Source organism: Tiliqua scincoides, chromosome 1 (assembly GCF_035046505.1).
Source record: "Tiliqua scincoides isolate rTilSci1 chromosome 1, rTilSci1.hap2, whole genome shotgun sequence".
Lineage (NCBI taxonomy): Eukaryota > Metazoa > Chordata > Lepidosauria > Squamata > Scincidae > Tiliqua > Tiliqua scincoides.
In genome coordinates, this window is record NC_089821.1 from 278,509,095 (window position 1) to 278,528,342 (window position 19,248).

At 43.2% G+C, this 19,248-nt stretch overlaps 1 protein-coding gene across 1 annotated transcript in view; it reads left to right on the forward strand.

Moving 5' to 3' along the window:
* KIF13B (kinesin family member 13B) overlaps positions 1 to 19,248 on the forward strand; it is a 143,725-nt gene that overhangs the window by 112,578 nt on the left and 11,899 nt on the right. The window contains exons 33-37 of the mRNA XM_066626486.1: positions 1,437 to 1,589; positions 1,763 to 1,840; positions 2,380 to 2,433; positions 7,111 to 7,216; positions 7,573 to 7,706. Coding sequence (XP_066482583.1) covers positions 1,437 to 1,589; positions 1,763 to 1,840; positions 2,380 to 2,433; positions 7,111 to 7,216; positions 7,573 to 7,706 — 525 coding nt within the window. The remainder of the gene's footprint in view (positions 1 to 1,436; positions 1,590 to 1,762; positions 1,841 to 2,379; positions 2,434 to 7,110; positions 7,217 to 7,572; positions 7,707 to 19,248) is intronic.

Below are 19,248 nucleotides of genomic sequence, written 5' to 3' on the forward strand. Positions count from 1 at the left end.
CATGAGGTTAGGAACAGTTACGATATCTTGCTCGCTAACATCTTCCCAAGGAGATGTTATGTATCTGCCTTCACTAGGAACCATCCTATATTCCTGGCTATATACTGATCTAGTGGGGGCACATGCATGTAGCTGCTGTGAAAATTTGCTTTTAAATACTCTAGTCCAGTGGTTCTCAAACATTTTAGCATCAGGACCCACTTTTTAGAATAACAATCTGTCGGGACCCACAGTAAGTGATGTCATTAATCTGCAAGTGATGTCATGGCCAGAAGTGACACCATCAATTTAGGCTTCAAACCTAAGCTGCAATCAACTAAAGGCCTTATTACCCAGCACACTCATGGTATTAGTTTGCATAGCTTGGAGTTCAAGCATTCCAGCTCAGAAGTCAAAGCGGAACACAGACTTGGATCTTTCTCCAACCATACAGCCCTCCCCCTTTCCCACTATTCAGGACAAAGCACCATGCCTCTCTCCCACCAGGAGTTTGCCCTGCCCAGCAGCTCTGTACCCTGTATTTTCAGCTCTGTATTTTCAATGGCTGAGCTAGGTGCTATGCGACCCACCTAGTGGTTTGGAGGAAGACAAACATCCCTTTGTTTTCAAATGGCAGTTTAATACCACCGCTGCAAATTGAGAGCTGGCAGGGATGATGGTTGAGTGAATATAGGATGCTGTCTAGGTTTCGTTTAGCTCAGTACTATCTGTCTAGAATAGATCAGGGATGCCCAAACCCTGTCCCAGGGGCCATTCGCGGCCCTCAGGAACCCCCAGTCCAGCCTGCAGGGAGCCTCCAGTCTCCAATGAGCCTCCAGGGACATGCTGAAGCCTGTGCTGGCCTGATGCAACTGCTCTCAAAGTGAGAGCAACTGTTTGACCTCTCACTTGAACTGCAGGCCAAGGGCTCTCTCCACTGCTCTCTGTTTCACATCTGTGATGCAGCAGCAGTGAAGGAAAGGCCGGTCTTGCTTTGTGCAAGGCCTTTTATAGGCCCTGAGCTATTGTAAGACCTTCATTCATTCATAGAAGTTCCATCTCTAATATATTCATTTATGTAAATTTAAATAAACTTATTCAAATTTGAAATGTTACTTCTTTTTTCCCGACCCTCGACACAGTGTCAGAGAGATGATGCGGACCTCCTGCCAAAAAATTTGGACACCCCTGGTCTAGATCCTTTAACTGGAGGTGCTAGGAATTGAACCCAGGTTCTCCTGAATGCAAAGCATACACTTATCGCTGAGTCAAATGGGGAAAGCTGCTCCTTGAGGGAAATTGTCTTTAGTTCTGAATTGGCTATCAGGAATGCAGCCTGAAATCCCTAGAAGCATCCAATGCAAGATTTTTCCTGTGGTTTGTACTTCACTGGCAACTTCTATCTTGCTTTTTATCTGATGGTATTTTCACTGACGGACTCTTTCACTTCTTTCTAGGATGCTCAGGGAGCAGAGGAACGGGAGGCTCTGGCGAGAATGGCAGCCAATGTGGAAGACACAGCCTCAGCTGATTCAGAAGCCTATATAGAGAAGTACCTCCGCAGCGTCCTGGCTGTGGAAAATATCCTCACCCTGGATCGGCTGCGGCAGGTTGGTTGATATTAGGTCAAAATCCAGTGTGGCTGTAGGCATGGAGTAGAGTGTGGAATTACAGTCTCTGTTGTAGGTTTCTGTCCAAAATGACATGACTACTCCTTGCCATTCTTCAGCTGTCAAATCTTGCTCTTCCTTGCAGAATTATTATTATGGGATTATTTTTCCAGGAAGTTGCAGTGAAGGAACAGCTAACCGGTAAAGGAAAACTGTACAGAAAAAGCCTCAGTTCACCAAATGTCAATCGAGTGAGTTTCTGCAATTAGCTACATTCAAAGTGCTGGTTCTTCAGGCCTTATAATGTAAATGTCCCAATAAACAACAATAATAAAACAATATAATAATCATAAAAATAAGCTCACTAAGATATGGTCGGATTTGGGAGAGGGAGGTCCAAGCTTAAGACTGGGTGCCCATCGGGATCCCACAGTACCAATGGCACCTCTGCAAGAGAGGGCAGTGGGAGTTTGGGTACCGCTGTGCCAGTACTGGTCTCTTGGTGCTGTACAAATATCCCTCACTATGTTGTTTACCAGCAGCTCAGGACATAGTTGAGTTGCATGTTGGTATACATCTTTGTCAGGGTTGTCAAAACAGCCTGTTGCATATGGAACTGCAAAACTCATGCAAGAGTCACAAGTCACCTTTATATGCTGTTTGCCACATTAACTGTTGGGGCAGGTGCAAGGGCTGAAGCAAAAGCATTTTCTGCTTCACCAATGCATGCTTATGTTGCTTGCCCCAAGGCCCTGCTTCAAAGTCTTGTCTTTTTTTTTTACTTTTTCAGCTCTCAGGAAGCCGCCAAGATCTGAATCCACCATATAGCCTTGCTACTTACAAAGTAAGTGTTCGGATTTCTTAACAAAAGCAAATGGAAAGTATGGTCGATCTCAGTTCTCTCTGCAGGAGGAAAAATAGTACACAAGGAATCTATAACAGTGGTTGATGGTCATAATAGGAGAAGCCTCCATTTTCCATTCAGAGCTAAGCAAGACGAAACGTCTTTTATACCAGACCTGGCATTAAGGAAAGGCAGATCGCTGTGTACAGTTTCTTCTTTTAGTCCTAATTTTTTCACTGCTAAATTGTTTGCCTTGAATCCAGACAGTTTTTTGTTAAAGCAGGACAGAACTGTCAAGAGAGGCTTAATCTGGGGGTTCAGGAATGGCAGCAGTTTTCAGTAATGGAGCTCATTACCCAGATGTATTATTTTAGTGCTTGAATCCTTAATTTATGAAAAGATTTGTATCCTTCATTTTCATTTATTGATCTTGGGCTGGGGTGGAAAGCTTACTTTATGCTCAGCACCCATTAATTGGAACATTTTTAAAAATTGCAACTGCAGGCTCTCTGGAGAAGAGGGGTGCCTCTGAACATGTATAGTATGCCTTTCTCACTGCTAAATATTTCCAGACATTTCTTCCTACACAATGAGAATTCCAACCAGTCTCTCCCCTCATGAACTTCCCTTCTGCCAGAAGCAAAATGTCCCACGCACTGAGTTTTTCAATGTACCTTCTTGGTAGTTGCCATGTTACACCGATTGCCAGTGGAAAGCACACATGTATGATGGTCCCAATCCATATTGTGTGTCTTGTTTCACAGAAATGGCTGGGGGGTAGTGCTCACTCCAAGGAGTTCTTGATGGGTAGAGATTTCCTCCTGGAGTTTATTTCCTCCTGGAGTGCTTTTCTATAATAAGATAGCATAGCTGCTAAACATACTTTAGAGCAGGAATCTCCTTTAAAGAAAAAAGGAAGGAAAAGAAAGGAAAGAAATGTCATCAGAGTTTACATATGACAGCAATTAGACAAGATCCATTCACAGTTGAGCACTTTAAAGTCCCATTTAAGTTTCAGTAGAAGAGAGTTGAACACAAACCCCAGAATCATACATTGAAATCCTTGGGACTTGAGAGTGTTTAACTGGGGCTGGATTTTTGTGCCCATTCTTACCCATCTGAGTCCCATAAGTGCCAGGGGTGATGCACAATTTACTTTGGGGTGGCTGTTTGTTTTTCTAGTATTTATAACTGAATATATGGGTTTCTGAACCATCTGCAAATTAAGCATGAAAGGTTGACACCGTTTCTTCAAACCAGTGAAGGTTTTAAGTAGAGAAGATGATTCATTGTCTGAATTTTCATTGCTTTTCTTTTTTCTTTTTTCTTTTTGTTTCTTATCCTTTCAACGGTATCCATCTCTCATTGCATGTGTCAGTGTCCAAAAGTCCTGGCAGAGGTAACTAATTCATTAGGTCCACCTAATGAATGGGATAAATTGATATATTATCCCACTCTGGAGTGCTTTGCCCTGAACCTCTTTGCCCTAACAGATAACATTTGCTTTGGAAATTCTGGTGTTGTGCTTTCTCCTGTGCTTAGTTAAGCTAGTAGTAAGATAACCCTTTTGAAGGTGATGGTACACGTACTGGTGTGGAAATGGCATTGCTTTAAAGTGATGGGCTTGCGGCTTGACCAGAGCTGGTGGGAAGGTTTTGCTCATGTTATTTTTTTATGGCACTTTACTGCACAAAGGAGGAGCTTAGTCAAAAATTTGGCACAGGAGATGAGAGGAAGGGGAGGGAAATGCAGATAAAAAAGGGAAACTTATGCAGTTATTGCAGTTTCATGGGTTCAGGTGTAGTAGGGTAAGGATAGATAGTGTTGAGGGGAGCAACAGGCAGGTGGGAGAGACAATTAGCAAGAGTTGAACAGGAGCAAATGTATTGATATGCATAAGTAAGGCGTAAGAAGAGGACTGCTGTATCAGACAAAGGATCTGTCTAATTCAGCATCCTGTTTCTAGTGGTAAACAAGCAGATGCTTCCAGGAGGTCCCTTTGTTGGGGACAAAGGTTCAGAATCCTGCCCAGCAAGCTACCAAGTGCTCATTGAGGTCTAGTAACTTGAGGACTGAAGCTTAAATTGAAGAAAGCGCTCAGTGCCTGCAAGGGATAGAGTTAAGCCTAGAGGGTCTCAGTGTCCCTGGATTGAGGCACTGGCACATACAGGGTGGTGGCAGTACTACTGGACAGGGGGGCCTTGAGGGCTTTAGGGTTCGAAAACCAAGAACTCTGAGCACCCCAAACGCCCCTGAGTTTGCGTCAGGCTGGAATATATGGAATATATTTGCAACAGTGTACAGTCAGTCCAGTCTCAGTGTGGATTGTGTCTCTCTGGTTTAGTCAAGGCTTTGTCCACACAACCTGTGACTCACCTGATCCAGTGCAACCTCCCATCATGGATTGTGACTCTCCAGGTGCTTGTCCATTCCTACCTGCCATGTTTGCTTTTCCAAGCCAGCATCGAAACAAAAGATTTATCAGGCATCTGATGGGCTGCCATACATGGCTGTTGTACAGCATTTGACTGGGTGTGTCATCGGTTGCAGGGGAGGGGTGTACTTGTCAAGGCTGGTGGTGGTCATTAGAGCTGAAACAGTCAGAGGAGAAAGTTGTGTATTAACAGAAACATCAGAAAATAAATGAAACTAGGATTTTTGTTTTTTAAAATACGTAAAGCAAAAGGAAAGCTAAGTTATGTTTGCTTTAGTGTTGGTTAGTGGGGGATCTGTTAATGTGCAAATTTAGCAAATGGAACAAGTTAAGTGTTTCTAAATGTAGAACCTGTGATAGCAGCTTTGTGGTTGTTTTTCTGATGTTCAGACCTTAGACTGATGAAAACAGATATTCATAGCAGCCAAGACTTTTTCTTTAATTATTTTTTAAATGAGAGGCTTTAGTAAGGTTCCATTTCAAAGGGCACCTTGATAATGGCCACAGCGGATCCTAAGCAGCCCCCACTAAAAAATCTTTTTACATCTGCTGCAATTTTCTAACTAAAAATAACAGAGCAAAGAAAGCGGGGGCAACAATGACAGAAGTGAGGATAGCACCACGGGGGGAGGGCAGGGGGGCTACAAGTGGTGATGGTCTGGAAGGCAGGGATGCCAGTGGTTTGCCCCAGGCTGCTTCCCTTCAGGCACTCCAAGCAAGGGCATGAATGACAAGTTGGTGCAGGAGAGAGGAGAATCATTTGGAAGGTGCTGAAACCTTGTGCCAATGTGAGGCACAGAGCATAATGTTCTCAAAGTGGCTGATGAGCATTAGTTTAATGAAGTCTGACCTTGGTGTCTAGTCATTTGGCAAAGGTTGTCCAGACATATAATGGATATGTTCTTTCTCTGTGACCGTCCTTTTGGGGAGGCTAACATTTTGGGGCTTTTCTCTCTCTGTCTCTCAGCCTAGACCACGGAAGAGCCACCACTTCTTCCCAAAGAGCATTTTCTCTAACAGATGGGAAACAGTTTGTCAAACAGCCAGTCAAATACAGACTCTACAGCTGCAGCTTGTTGGGCAATGCAAAGAAATCTCATCCTTGGAGTTGGTGGTGGAGACTAATCAGATGCCTTCTGATAACATTAACTCCGCTCAGATTTTCACCATTTGGCAATAGCATGTGGCAACTCTGGCTGTCTAAATCAATGAAGGGTGGTTAATAGATTGCAAAGTAACACCTGTGTATCTTGCAACCTGATCCTATTGAGTAGGCTCGGAATTGAGCACAAGTTACCAGGACTTGAAGGCTTCAAACAGTGCAGCATGGATGGTGCTGTTTGGCTTTCCTTGTGCTTCAGCACAAAGACCCAATTTCTTCCTCCTATAAAGCTCTTCAACCTTTTTTCATATGAGGACTTTTTTGCATGAGCACTAATTTTCTGCACTTTTCACCCTACCTCTTAAGTGCTTCATATTAGAAGGCTATGAAAATGTTCTGGAGTAGTTCTTAAATTGCAGCCCATTGAGTCTAGTGCACTTGGAGGCAAACCTGAAGACTGCAGAAAAAGTGAAAGAGGGTGTAGCTGCAGGCCTTTTTCAGAACACAGATTGGCAATTGACATATTGCAACTGAGTGTCTTTGACATTCCAGTGTAGCTATACTAGACAGCGCAGAAGCTGTAGCCCTAGACCACGCCTGCCAGGGCCAGCTGTCTAAATGTCTTTTAAGCCTTATTGTCCAGTGCCCATTATTTTTAGGTGTTCAACAAACGAGCAGGAGAAAGGAAAAGCATTGGTCGTTGGGGAGCAGGCAGTCCTAGGCTTGCTTATATTTTTGTGCCCAACCTATACCACATCTTCTGAGCTAGTATCACTCCCTCTTTCCTTTTACGCTGAACATTCAGTACAGTTGTATAGAAAAGCACATCTTAAGAAAATGTAGCTGTCATTCACACAAAAAAGTTTGAGTTACTGGTGTCGGGCTCTTACTTTCAGGGAGAGCAGAGGGGGAGAGGGTCTGGCATTATGGGTCAGTGGGAGCTCCGTTTTGGTTCAGCATTAAGCCTCCGCCTCTGACACTGAATGGGACATTCTGGGCAATACTAAGTTTCTATTGATTCTTTGCTGCTTCTGCATACAATGAGTTCTGTAGAGGTTTGCTAAGCTGTTCCCGCGTGTTGGTGCATCTGGGTTTATCTCTGTCTCTCCTCTTCTCTCTCTCACCTTTACCTTCTATCTAGAGTCGTTGGGAAAGCCAGCAAGATGTATCGCAATTGTCAGGACATTCCGACCGTTCTAGCCCAAGTCTTTCAGAGTCTCTGCAGCAGAATGGTTCTACTGAACCAGGTAAAAATGTCTGTAAACTTTAAGGCAGTTGTGGACAAGCAGTTTTAGGGGGGGGGAAATCAGCTTTCCAGTGCAGTCATGTATGTGTCTATTGTAAGAATTTGTATACTGCCTATCTGCAAATAGCGCTCAAGGCAAGAATAACAAATATAAAACTTGCTAAAGTATAAACTGCAAAGCATAGAGCTGTAGCTGGAGAGTACTAAAGCATGGAGAACTTGCCCATTCATCTGGATTCTTGGAACTGCTAGCCTTAAAGGTCATCACAATGACTTGGAAATGGTCTGAAGTGAACAGTAGGTAGCAAAATTGGTGTTCAGTAGAACTGGGTCCTCAAATTAATGTTTTGTTCACAGGACTTGGGAGCCTGGCCGCCTCTTACTTGAATCCTGTAAAGTCCTTTGTTCCCCAGATGCCAAAGCTTCTTAAATCTCTGTTTCCTGTTAGAGATGAGAAAAAGGGCAAACAGCCATCTCCCCTTGCACAGCAGGTAAGAACTCAACATACGTAGAAAACTGTAGAGGAGGCAAAGGTGGAAGTTCTTTGCCCAGCAGCGGGTTTAGAATGGACTTCCAAGGTTTTCTTCTACCACAGGGGAATTTGAAGTTGCCCATCCTAACTTAAGAACATAAGAAGAGCCCTGCTGGATCAGGCCAAAGGCCCATCTAGTCCAGCTTCCTGTATCTCACAGTGGCCCACCAAATGCCCCAGGGAGCACACAAGACAACAGACAGTCTGCATCCTGGTGCCCTCCCCTGCATCTGGCAATCAGAGGCAGCTTGCCTCTAAAACCAAGAGCTTGCACATACCTACTATGACTTGTAAACCATAATGAATTTGCCAGCCAAACTAAAGTTGAAGCAAATTTGGAGGGGAAAAATAATCATGTAGTTCTTATTTCAAAATTTTGCTTGCAAAAAATTCAAATGTTTGTTCCCCTGATGGGAGCATTTAACATGTATTCCCAAATATGGAATCTATTAGGTTTAGGAGTTCAGGAGTAAACTTCCTGTTGGTTGGTTTTGCCTGGAACTGTGAGAACAGAAGGATGTTGTCAAGTGCCAGGCTGGCAGCAATGTATGCCAGGTGGGCTTGTTTGATTTAGAGCAGCAGTTCTCATTGTGGACCATTTAGCCTCCTGGAGGGCAAAAGTTAGGGCAACCCAAACTTGCCAGGCATATGATGAAATGAGGCTCAGATTGGCTTCATGAGCCAAAAACATTGAGAAATGTGATTTATTGCATTGCAAAGGTCTTGGACGTGAATCGTTCCACATGCAGTTACTTGCCCAATACAGGGCTGTGGTTCACTTTGACATCCACTATGTGGTGACTCCAGAGAAGTCTCTTGTGATGAGAAAGGGAATGACATGAGCACATTCCCCCACAGGTGCTTAAAGATGGTCAAATTTCTCTGTGTTAAAAAGTTCACAGTGAAGTGGTCTGAAGTGCTAAACAGTGTCACTTGAAGGTTGTATATTTTAGCAAATCATTGATGAGTGACAATGGATTTCAGGAGCTGGGTGACTCTACTAGTCAAATGGAAGATAAAATGTCATAAGAGGAAAAATGCAGTGGTTAAACATTGCACTAGTATTGGGTTCCTGTTGGCACAGTGTGAAGGTTTTTGATAGGTTGGTATCTGCAAAACATTCCCCTAGGGTGGCTTCATACTCTCATTTTTTCTTCATTGTTTTCTTTTGGGTACAGTCACAAGTTTAGCAAGTGCTCTAGGAAGGAATGCTTTGTAAGTCTGCAAAGCATTAGTAGTTAGTACCTGAAATTCTGAGATATCGCAGTCGGAGCCCAGTGCTCCCTGTTTCAGTTGACATTTCAACAGTTGTTTTCAGGTGCAGGTGTTCAGAGTTGGCTCCCTTTTATTTTGTCTGGGTGCCTTGAGCTTGCAATGTCATAAAAGGACAGGCTGCTAGGCATAAAACCTTAAGTTGTTTAAGATTTTATTCAGCCTGTTTCTTGCTTCTGAGAGGGAACGCTGCCAAAGAATGGCATTTTGGTATAATCTTTTATTCTATTAAGTTTGTAAAGGTTAGCTTTAAAAGTAGCTATTTGAGTTGCATATTAAGTACATTCTGTAAAATTCATTGTGGCTGGAAAAGCTCAGCGGGAGCTGTTCAAAACCAGTTCACCAACTTTAATTACACAGGCCTGTGAAATGGAGGTAAGAAAAACTTTTCAAAATTTATGATAGTTTTATATGAATTTGGGGTGCCGATTCCAAAAATGGCATCACTTTTGTCCTGTCACGTCTAGTTCTGGAAATGACACATAGCCTCATTAGTGAATGGTTCAAGCAGATTCCTCCTGAGGGAGCCTATGCAATAGCTTCCTCATGAGGAAGTTATTTGAGCTATTCATTAATGAGGCTATGCCGTATCCAAAACTAGATGTGATAGGGCAAAATTGATGTCATTTTTGGAATCTGCACCCTAAATTCTTATAAAACCATCATAAATTTCAGGAAAATAAAAAGTTTTTCTGACCCTCAATCATCACCAGTAGTCCAAAGGCAGTTTTGAGTGAAATTCAGGAGACGGCAATGCAATCGCACAGTGCAAAAAATTCTTCCGTTTTTGAAACAATGTTTTATGAAAATAGTGTGGATTCATCTTGCTTTTCATATGTCTCATTCTAAGCCAAGTAGATGTCTTATTCACTAGCAGAACTTTCCTCTTACAGATTTCAGTTCCTTCCTCAAATGCTTGCAGACAGTGTTCAGTAACTCCAACAAAAGGATATCCTTTGTGTAGAACAAGAGCTGGTGGGCAGAACCTAGAGTAATATTTCTGTGAATGGAATGTCCCTTGGAGAAGCCTCCTGCAGGGCCCTTCGCTTGGCATCTGCACATCTTCTGTGGGCATTTGAAAGCAATGGATTCTCTGGGCAGCAGGATAAGCTTCGAGTTCTAGTTGAAATGATCCCAACATTTCATCTAGCCCCTGCCCAATTATCTTCTCTATGGCAATGTATCTAAAGGAGCGCTTATGCCTGTATGAACCTGCCTAGTCATTGAGATTTGCAGAGGCCCTGCTCTGGACCTTCACCTTTGGAGGTTAGTTGGGTGGTGGTGACTGGTTTATCAGAGGGAGGCTGAGGGATGAGGCATAAAGTCATGGCTTAAAAATAGAAGTGCACTTTCCATTTGGCAATACACAAACAACACTAAGTGCACATCATAAATTTTACCATTGTTGCTGGAACTGATGTTACTGTAAATCACATTAGTTGAAAATGCTTGGTGCTTAGAAAAATAATAAAAATAAAAATGGGATTCAGACAGATGTGGTACCAATAAGTTTAAATAACCTACCATTTTTCAGTTTGAGTGAAGGACATTCTGTTAGCTTTCCTTAGGTCTATAAGAGAAGAGACGTGACACTTAGTAAGAACTTATCTACCCCCTTTTATTACGTTTTCAAAGTGTTTTACAGAGAATTTTGCCCTCATCTGTCTAGAAGCATCTCATCTGATTAGGGCGGAGCCATTATGACCCCCCATTTTTCTGCTCTGTTGAGTAGTGGACACTCTCCTACCTGCCTTGAAACAGGCTGTGAGACCTATGTTGAAGAAGCCTTTGTTAGATCTTAGAAAGCTAGGCAATTATTGATCTATATCCAACGCCATTTTGGGGCAAGGTGCTTGACTGACTGTGACAACCCAAGTTCAGTCATGTTTGCTTTTACGGTTTTTTGTGTGTGTGTGTGTTTTTAATCTATGCCTAATAAAGGTTCATTCATTCATTCATTCAAGTCCAGTCTTTCCTGTATAAAACCGATTGTCTGGATCCTTATCGGTGTGGGTTTCAACCCTGTTTTGGGTTATCTGCACCAGGAACACAGAGAGTGCACTTCTCTTGGTTCTAGAAGATCTCTCAGCAGATTTTGATACCATTAACCATGAGGTTCTTCTGGGCATCCTTGGGGATAACTATTTTACAGTGGCTCTGCTGCTCTCAAGGGGGTGGATTTTAGCAGGTAGTGCTGGAAGACTGCGGCTCAACTGCTTAGCTTTTGATCTCTGGAATCCCTCAGGGTTCTGTTTTGTCTCCATACTGTATATGCATGTTTAACATATTATGCCAAAAGTTTTGAGCTGTGTTATCAATATGCTGATGACATCCAGCACTATTTATGTGTGTTGGATTTTTTTTGATAACTTTCCAATTACATGTATGTTGAATTGGATAGTGCCTTGGTCACTGTTCACTGATGGTATAAAAACATTATCATCTCAAACTAGGTGCTGGACACCATATAGGATTAAATTCAGGGGTGCCTCTCCTCTGGTTGGTTCAAAGACCAGCTGTTCTAGGATACACTTATTTAGTGTACCTAGAAATTTTCTTTTTTTGTCATAACCCAAACACAAATATCCCCAGTCTATATGTGCGTAATTGAAGTCACTCATTGCTACACCGCCTTCTTTAGATACCTCCCTAATTTCTTTCTCCAAATTAAGATTACGTTCAGCATGTTGCTCAGGAAGGCAATGGTGTGTCCCCAGGCCTACATTATTTGTGGAGCATTGTATTTCCACCCATGTTGATTCTGCAGGAAAAGTCTGGTTCCCTCACATCACTGTGGATGTCTTCTGTTTCTTTCACCTGCTAGATTTTTTTTTTTTTTGCCTTCTCATTATCTCTGCTTTTGCTTTCTGACTCTTCCCATAGTATGGAAGTTCTTGTTATGTGTAAAGGTGCTCCATATTCCCCACCTAGGCAGAACCTCACAGTAGCAAACTTTAGAATTGCTGGCTTATTGAGGAATGGATGCCCTGCGCCTTCTTTCCTCTCTAATCAAGAGCCAAGGTATCTTCAGTGTTTTCCCGTGAAACTAAGCATATTTGTGGATTCTGATGTGCTGAATATGAGGTGCAAAGCAATAATCCATAGTTAGAGGGCCCATTAAATACGCTAGAGAGGAACTCGGAAACATGACAGCTGAATGCATCCTACTATTGAGAAGTAAATTAAACAGAGCATATATGAAAATGCAGGTTCCACATTTGCATTTGTAAAAAGTGTATTTGTAGTCATCGCAGTAGTTGTACAGCCATAAAATGGACCTTTAAAAGGACAAAGTGATATTCTTGTTGCATTTGCCAAGAAATGTTATTGCAAAAGGAAATGATGGCTGCTCCCACCTTAATCGGTGACTGTGCCCTGCCAGGATGGCCTTTGGCGCCATAGAAACAGAAGATTATTTGTTAGAAAGCAATTAGTGCATCGGCAGAAATGTGGAGCAAAATGTAAAAAAAAAATAAAAATGACTTGGGGCAAGAGCTGAGGGAAAGGTGCAAAGGCATCTCAACTGGTCATCTTCCTGAGAATGCATGAGGGAGAGTGGAGGAGCTATGTTTCTGTGTACCTGTCCATATGGCAGTGTAAATCCGAAGAAGAGCAAGACCTAAGGAAAAGAGGGTAGTCTGGATAGCTAAGAGGAAATTAAAGAAAACATTATTCAGTAGTAATGAAAAGAAGAGGGAGCCACTTAGATAAGGCATGATGACCCTTGTAATCATCTCCTTAATAGCAGTGGTTCTCAAATTTACCAGGGTCATGATGCCCTGCAGCCTCTTGTTCCCAGCTCAGCTATGTGCCACCACCAAGGATCTTGCAAGATCCAAGATGGTGGCGCCCAAGTCTCGCAGGATTTTGTGAGACCCGAGATGGCGGTGCCTGGGAGAACAGGTAGGAGGAATTTAAAGATCCAGTCACTGCTCAGAGACATCGCAGGAAGGGGAAAAGCACCCGAACTATTCGGAGAGCACTTAACAAACCAAGGCAAGAAAAGGAAGGATTTGGGGAACTGCCTACCAGGTAACAGACACCTCCATGAAGACAGGCAGGCAAGCAAGGCTTGAGCAAGTGACTGCTTGAGTGAGGCCTTACCATCGAGTCTTGCTGACCCAGCTCTTAAAATATGTGTTAGCTGTAAATTAGTGGTGTATTGAAAGGGGCATAAAAGGTGACCTGTAGCCAAAGGAGAGTGCTCTGTCTTGCTGAGATAGTAAAGAATCCAGCAGTGCTGAAAGCATTAATTGATAGTTACGTCCTGTTAATAGATTGGAGCAAGGACTGAATTGATCAGGAAGACTGCAGATTGGAAAAGTGGATTTTTTTTTTCATCATAACTATCTTCTGTACCATAATGCCTGATGCAGTCAGGATTGTAAGGGGCGCCCTCACTCTCAGTTTTAATGTGAACAACTAGGGAACTACCTTCTGGAATACTCCTGAGACTCCAACTCTATTTCATTCATATCCTGCCACAAAACCTGTGCTGAACTGAAACACCTCCCCCATTTCAGTGCCTCATAAGAAGGAAACAAAGCTGGATGGTTGATTGGGTGGATTTTTGAGGGGGAAGCCAGCATGCTGGTGCCATGCTGCCCTGGGCAGCACTCCTCCTGTTGGCAGCTGACCTTCTTTTACTCACAGGTTTCCTTACCGTGGTACTACTTCATTATCTAGTGTCATGGTGAGGGATCTCCTGGGTCAAAAAAAAGGGGAAATGACTGCTGAGAGGAGCACCATTTCTTGTGAACCTAGCTGCAGAAATGGTCAACTGGGAGTGATGATTCCAGGGAACCTTATCAAATTTCAAGCCAAAAGTTTGCCACAGGGAACATTCAGCTCCCGTCGTACACCTTAGGCTTTTGGCACAACACCATAATCCCCATGCTGTGCTGCCATTATGTGCAACTGAAATAAATGCTTATTCTTTCTATCTACTGTAGTCCTATCTCCATCTCTTTATGGTGCACACTGATGGTGTTATGTACATAATAAGCATGCCTAATGAACTGCAAGCAGCCATTTTTTCACTGGAAGAAGTGTACTCGGAAGTCCTAAAGGCCGAGCAGCATTTGTCAGGGCTACTTCAGTGCTCCCCTCAAGACAGCAGAGCACAGTGTTCCATGTAACCCAGCATCTTGTTCCCCGCAGTGATCAGACAGGAAGCTCACAAAAAGGCACGAAGGCAACAGCTTTCTTCCCCGGCACTCCTTTGCAGCTAGCATTCTTGCTGCCTCTGAATGTGGAGGTTCCACATAGCTGTCAGGACTAATAGCCATTGAGAGTCCTGTCCTCTGACTTGCATGAGTCACAGAATTCCATTTCCTTGCTGGAAAATACTTTGTTATTGAATCCTGGCTTTTCAGGGCAAATCTTCATTTGTGTGGTGATCCTAGAAAGTCGGTGTTTCTCCATTTACAAGACACGTACTTTGCCCGCCAGATTTGTATTGGCTTTTTCAGCAACTGCTGTATCTGAGCTTCTGAGTGGGGCACAAGTAACACCCCTGCCCCCCAGCTGCAGCCTTTGACCTTCCAGCACGCGCTCAGAAACTAATCTGTAGAACGAGGAAGCTGCAATTAATGTAATCTACTCTCGTATTCAAGTGCATTTCTCAGAAGGTACATAAAATAATTGAGAGAACTTCCTGCTCTCTAATTAGTCAGATTGAATTAATTTGGCATAATAGGATTCTTCATGTAACTAGCAGATTGGCTTCCGATGAAATCTGCTCTATGTACCTCCAAAGTCAGCGTTCTGATTAAGGTGTTTATGCACTGCTAAAATTGGGGGAAATCAAATTCTGTTGGACTGATGCGGTGCCTCTTAATACGTTTAAAAGGCAGCACCGTGTGAACAGAGAAGCACCTGACTTATTGACTCTTCGATGGTTTTCGGGTATCCTCACTAAAGATGCTGGAAGAGGAGAGGCTCTAGCACAGAACTGAATGGATACGGGGACCTCCAAGGTGGCTCCAGAGCAATGTGGTTGGCTCCAACACATTTCAGGTTGTAAGACTCTTCTCTGAAGACATCCTGTTGGATCTGTGCAAGGGTTAGCCTTGTATTCTGAAGCTGTGTGAATTATCCAAATCACACATTCTAGAGGAAGAGTCGTGTCCCAATACACTTGAAGTGTGCTGGGACAAATATTCTCAGTGCACCACACCTTCCCTTCTGTTTTTTCCCCAATGAAATTAAGAACGTGCTGAACTTGTCGGTATTTCTCATTCTTGACTGCCAAGACATTTATTATTTTTACTGCCCTGTGGAGAAAGTTTAAGAGACAGGCATCCTCCTTGTGGCGGCAATAGTGGTGTGGTGTCCTTTGATATTTGCCTTTGTATCAATCTTGCTCCCCTTCTCTCTGCCCAAAATAGAGAAGAAGCTGGGAGAATCAGCATGGCATCTGTAAGGGTAAGTCTTGCCTCACGAACCTTATAGAATTCTTTGAAAAGGTCAACAGGCATGTGGATGTGGGAGAACCCATGGACATTATATATCTGGACTTTCAGAAGTCATTCGACACGGTCCCTCACCAAAGGCTACTGAAAAAACTCCACAATCAGGGAATTAGAGGACAGGTCCTCTCATGGATTGAGAACTGGTTGAAGACCAGGAAAGAGAGAGTGGGTGTCAATGGGCAATTTTCACAATGGAGAGAAGTGAAAAGCGGTGTGCCCCAAGGATCTGTCCTGGGACCGGTGCTTTTCAACCTCTTCATAAATGACCTGGAGACAGGGGTGAGCAGTGAGGTGGCTAGGTTTTGCAGACAACACCAAACTTTTCCGAGTGGTGAAGACCAGAAGTGATTGTGAGGAGCTCCAGAAGGATGTCTCCAGACTGGCAGAATGGGCAGCAAAATGGCAGGTGCGCTTCAATGTCAGTAAGTGTAAAGTCATGCACATTGGGGCAAAAAATCAAAACTTTAGATATAGGCTGATGGGTTCTGAGCTGTCTGTGACAGATCAGGAGAGAGATCTTGGGGTGGTGGTGGACAGGTCAAAGAAAGTGTCGACTCAATATGTGGCGACAGTAAAGAAGGCCAATTCTATGCTTGGGATCATTAGAAAAGGTATTGAGAACAAAACGGCTAATATTATAATGCCATTGTACAAATTGATGGTAAGGCCACACCTGGAGTATTGTGTCCAGTTCCGGTCACCGCATCTCAAAAAAGACATAGTGGAAATGGAAAAGGTGCAAAAGAGAGCAACTAAGATGATTACAGGGCTGGGGCACCTTCCTTATGAAGAAAGGCTACAGTGTTTGGGCCTCTTCAGCCTAGAAAAGAGACGTCTGAGGGGGGACATGATTGAGACATACAAAATTATGCAGGGGATGGACAGAGTGGATAGAGAGATGCTCTTTAAACTCTCACATAATACCAGAACCAGGGGACATCCACTAAAATTGAGTGTTGGGAGAGTTAGAACAGACAAAAGAAAATATTTCTTTACTCAGCATGTGGTTGGTCTGTGGAACTCCTTGCCACAGGATGTGGTGACGGCATCTGGTCTGGACGCCTTTAAAAGGGGATTGGACACGTTTCTGGAGGAAAAATCCATTATGGGTTACAAGCCATGATGTGTATGTGCAACTTCCTGATTTTAGAAATGGGCTATGTCAGATGCAAGGGAGGGCACCAGGATGCAGGTCTCTTGTTATCTGGTGTGCTCCATTTGGTGGGCCACTGTGAGATACAGGAAGCTGGACTAGATGGGCCTATGGCCTGATCCAGTGGGGCTGTTCTTATGTTCTTATGCAGCTGGGTTCGATCCACCCTCCCCCTGCTACAAAATGCTAGGGGTTCTGTGGCTGGAGCCAAACTCCTACGCTGTGTAACCGGCTCTCCTCTGGGGCTGCCATCGCTTGCTGTAGGAAGCTCAGTACCAGAGTTTACTTCAACAGGAGCTTTATTCAACTCAGTTCCAGAAAGATGAATTCTTAAAAACACTGCCATAGGCAAGGCTATTTGTACATCATGCTTTAAAAACTCACTTGCTCACTCTCTGTCTGCAATTTCAATTCCGCAGCCTGGATAAATGATGCAAATGCAATGCTTTTGCATAATTTATTCCACAATTTTTCTGCATAATTTTGGTTTTTGCTTGGTGGGGAAAATGTGGGGCACTGAAGTCTCCTTTCAGCTACTTCAGGCACCTCTCTGGCTTCTGCAATTTCAACAAGCAACTTCGTCCAGCTCTTAGGGTTAGAAACTTGATTTAAAAAAACCAAAACACCTTTGGTTATTGGGAAGCTTAGTTCTATTCTTTGTGTTTTGAGTGATGTTCAACCCATTTTTGCCCAGCCCGCAGATGTACATATTTTATCCATGTTGTGTATATGCAACTAAATGGCTTAATCTTGGCTGGAGACATCTTAATCTTGGCTGCAGACGGGAGTGTTTCAGTTCTCCCAAAGAACCATGAGAACTGTAGTTTGGTAAGGGTGCTTAGAGACTGAGGCTAAGATTTTTGCATTCTGAGAGTACACGTGATGGGTATATAATATTGGGAGAAGTTGAGAGAGGAATGTACTTCCCTGTGACTAATGGTATAAAATCTTGCAGAAGAAATTGGGGATTTCTTCCTGGCTTTCTTTTTCCCCATCCACAGCTGTGTGTTCTCAGATGCAGATATCTGTAAGTGTTTGTTGTGGGTTTTGCTTCTGGCCTGTCTCATATAAAAGACTTGTTTCTATACTTACCACCTGGCGAGGATGTTCTCTTACCCATCTGTTTGCTGCCGACAGCAAAGTTATTTAATTGGTGCTCTTGATAATTGCTATTTTTTCTGCTTTCTGTTGTTGTTGTTCTTGGTTCTTTAAAATTGACTAGCAAAGGTAGAAAAAAACATTTTTTAAGATATTTGGCATCCTTTTGAAAATAGGAGGGGGACTTGCTTGGCAGCTGTAAAGGAAATCATTTCGATCCACATTGTTTCTCTTAAGAGCCAGATAGGCTTCAGACACTCAAATGCTGATTGACCAAAGAGATTTGAAAGCATGAATGCTGGGAAATTGGAGCATGCAGGGTGGGGGGAGTGAGAGTAGGAGACAGTATTTGCCATCACTTTGGGCCATTCCAGATGATGGAAATTACTTACCTCCCTCCCTTAGTCCAGATCTGGCACTAGTAGCCCTAAATCCTGCCTCTTCTCCCCCCCCCCCCCTTTGCAGGGAGTGACATGTAACCCTGTGGTGGAGCATTGGGTGTTCTTTCAGTGCTGTGGAAGATGCAAAAGTTATAGCATACTTCCTACTGAAATCTCAGGTGAAATTTTGCTCATGTTTGAAAAATTGAGGGGGGGGGGATCATCAGTCAGACTTCTTTGCAGTGTATGCAGGACTCAGGGGGAGGAAACCAGGGAGGGATTGTCATCCTGGTGATCAGGTGTGTGGACCACTTATTAAGATACGGTTGTATTTTGTGTGCTCAGTTAACAATGCAGAAAACTTCTACGTATTCAGCCTAATGGGATTCTTCTCCTTTCCCCACCAATGTTGTATAAACAGATAGCGGAGTACTCCCTACATCAGAGATTCTCACTCATTTAGCACCGGGACCCACTTTTTAGAATGAGAATCTGTCAGGGCCCACTGGAAGTGATGTCATAACTAGAAGTGACATCATCAAGCAAAAAAATTTTTAACAATCCTAGGCCACAATCCTACCCACGCTTACCCAGGAGTAAGTTCTATTTACTACCATTGTTGAAAGAATATACATAGTAGCTTGTTAAAATTACAGGTCTGTAGCATTTCCCCAAATGCAGTCACATACCATGGTATCATCAAGTCTAATATATAAAAAGTAAAATATTGAAATGAATGGGGACACACCTGAAATGGGCTTGTGACCCACCTAGTGGTCCCGACCCACAGTCTGAGAAACACTGCCCTACTTTCTATTTATTGTTGAAGAGGTGTGTTTTTGGAAGAAACAGAAATTTCATTGCTGATAACTTCACATTTTAAGAGGAGAGAAAGAATGAGGCGGGGAATGTGCGCCAGTGCTGTCGATGTACAGCTTTCAGAGAACAATGTTTAGAAATATGTAAAGGTTCACCACATATGGCAGCAAGGGGGAGGGGAACACTACCTGCGTGTGTGTAATGTTTTTTTGTTGATCCTAAAGAAGTTCCATAAAACCCTTTTGCAAGTGGGCTACCAAAAGAGAGGGGGCAACAACAGGGAGTGTTCAGCCTCTTAAGAATAAA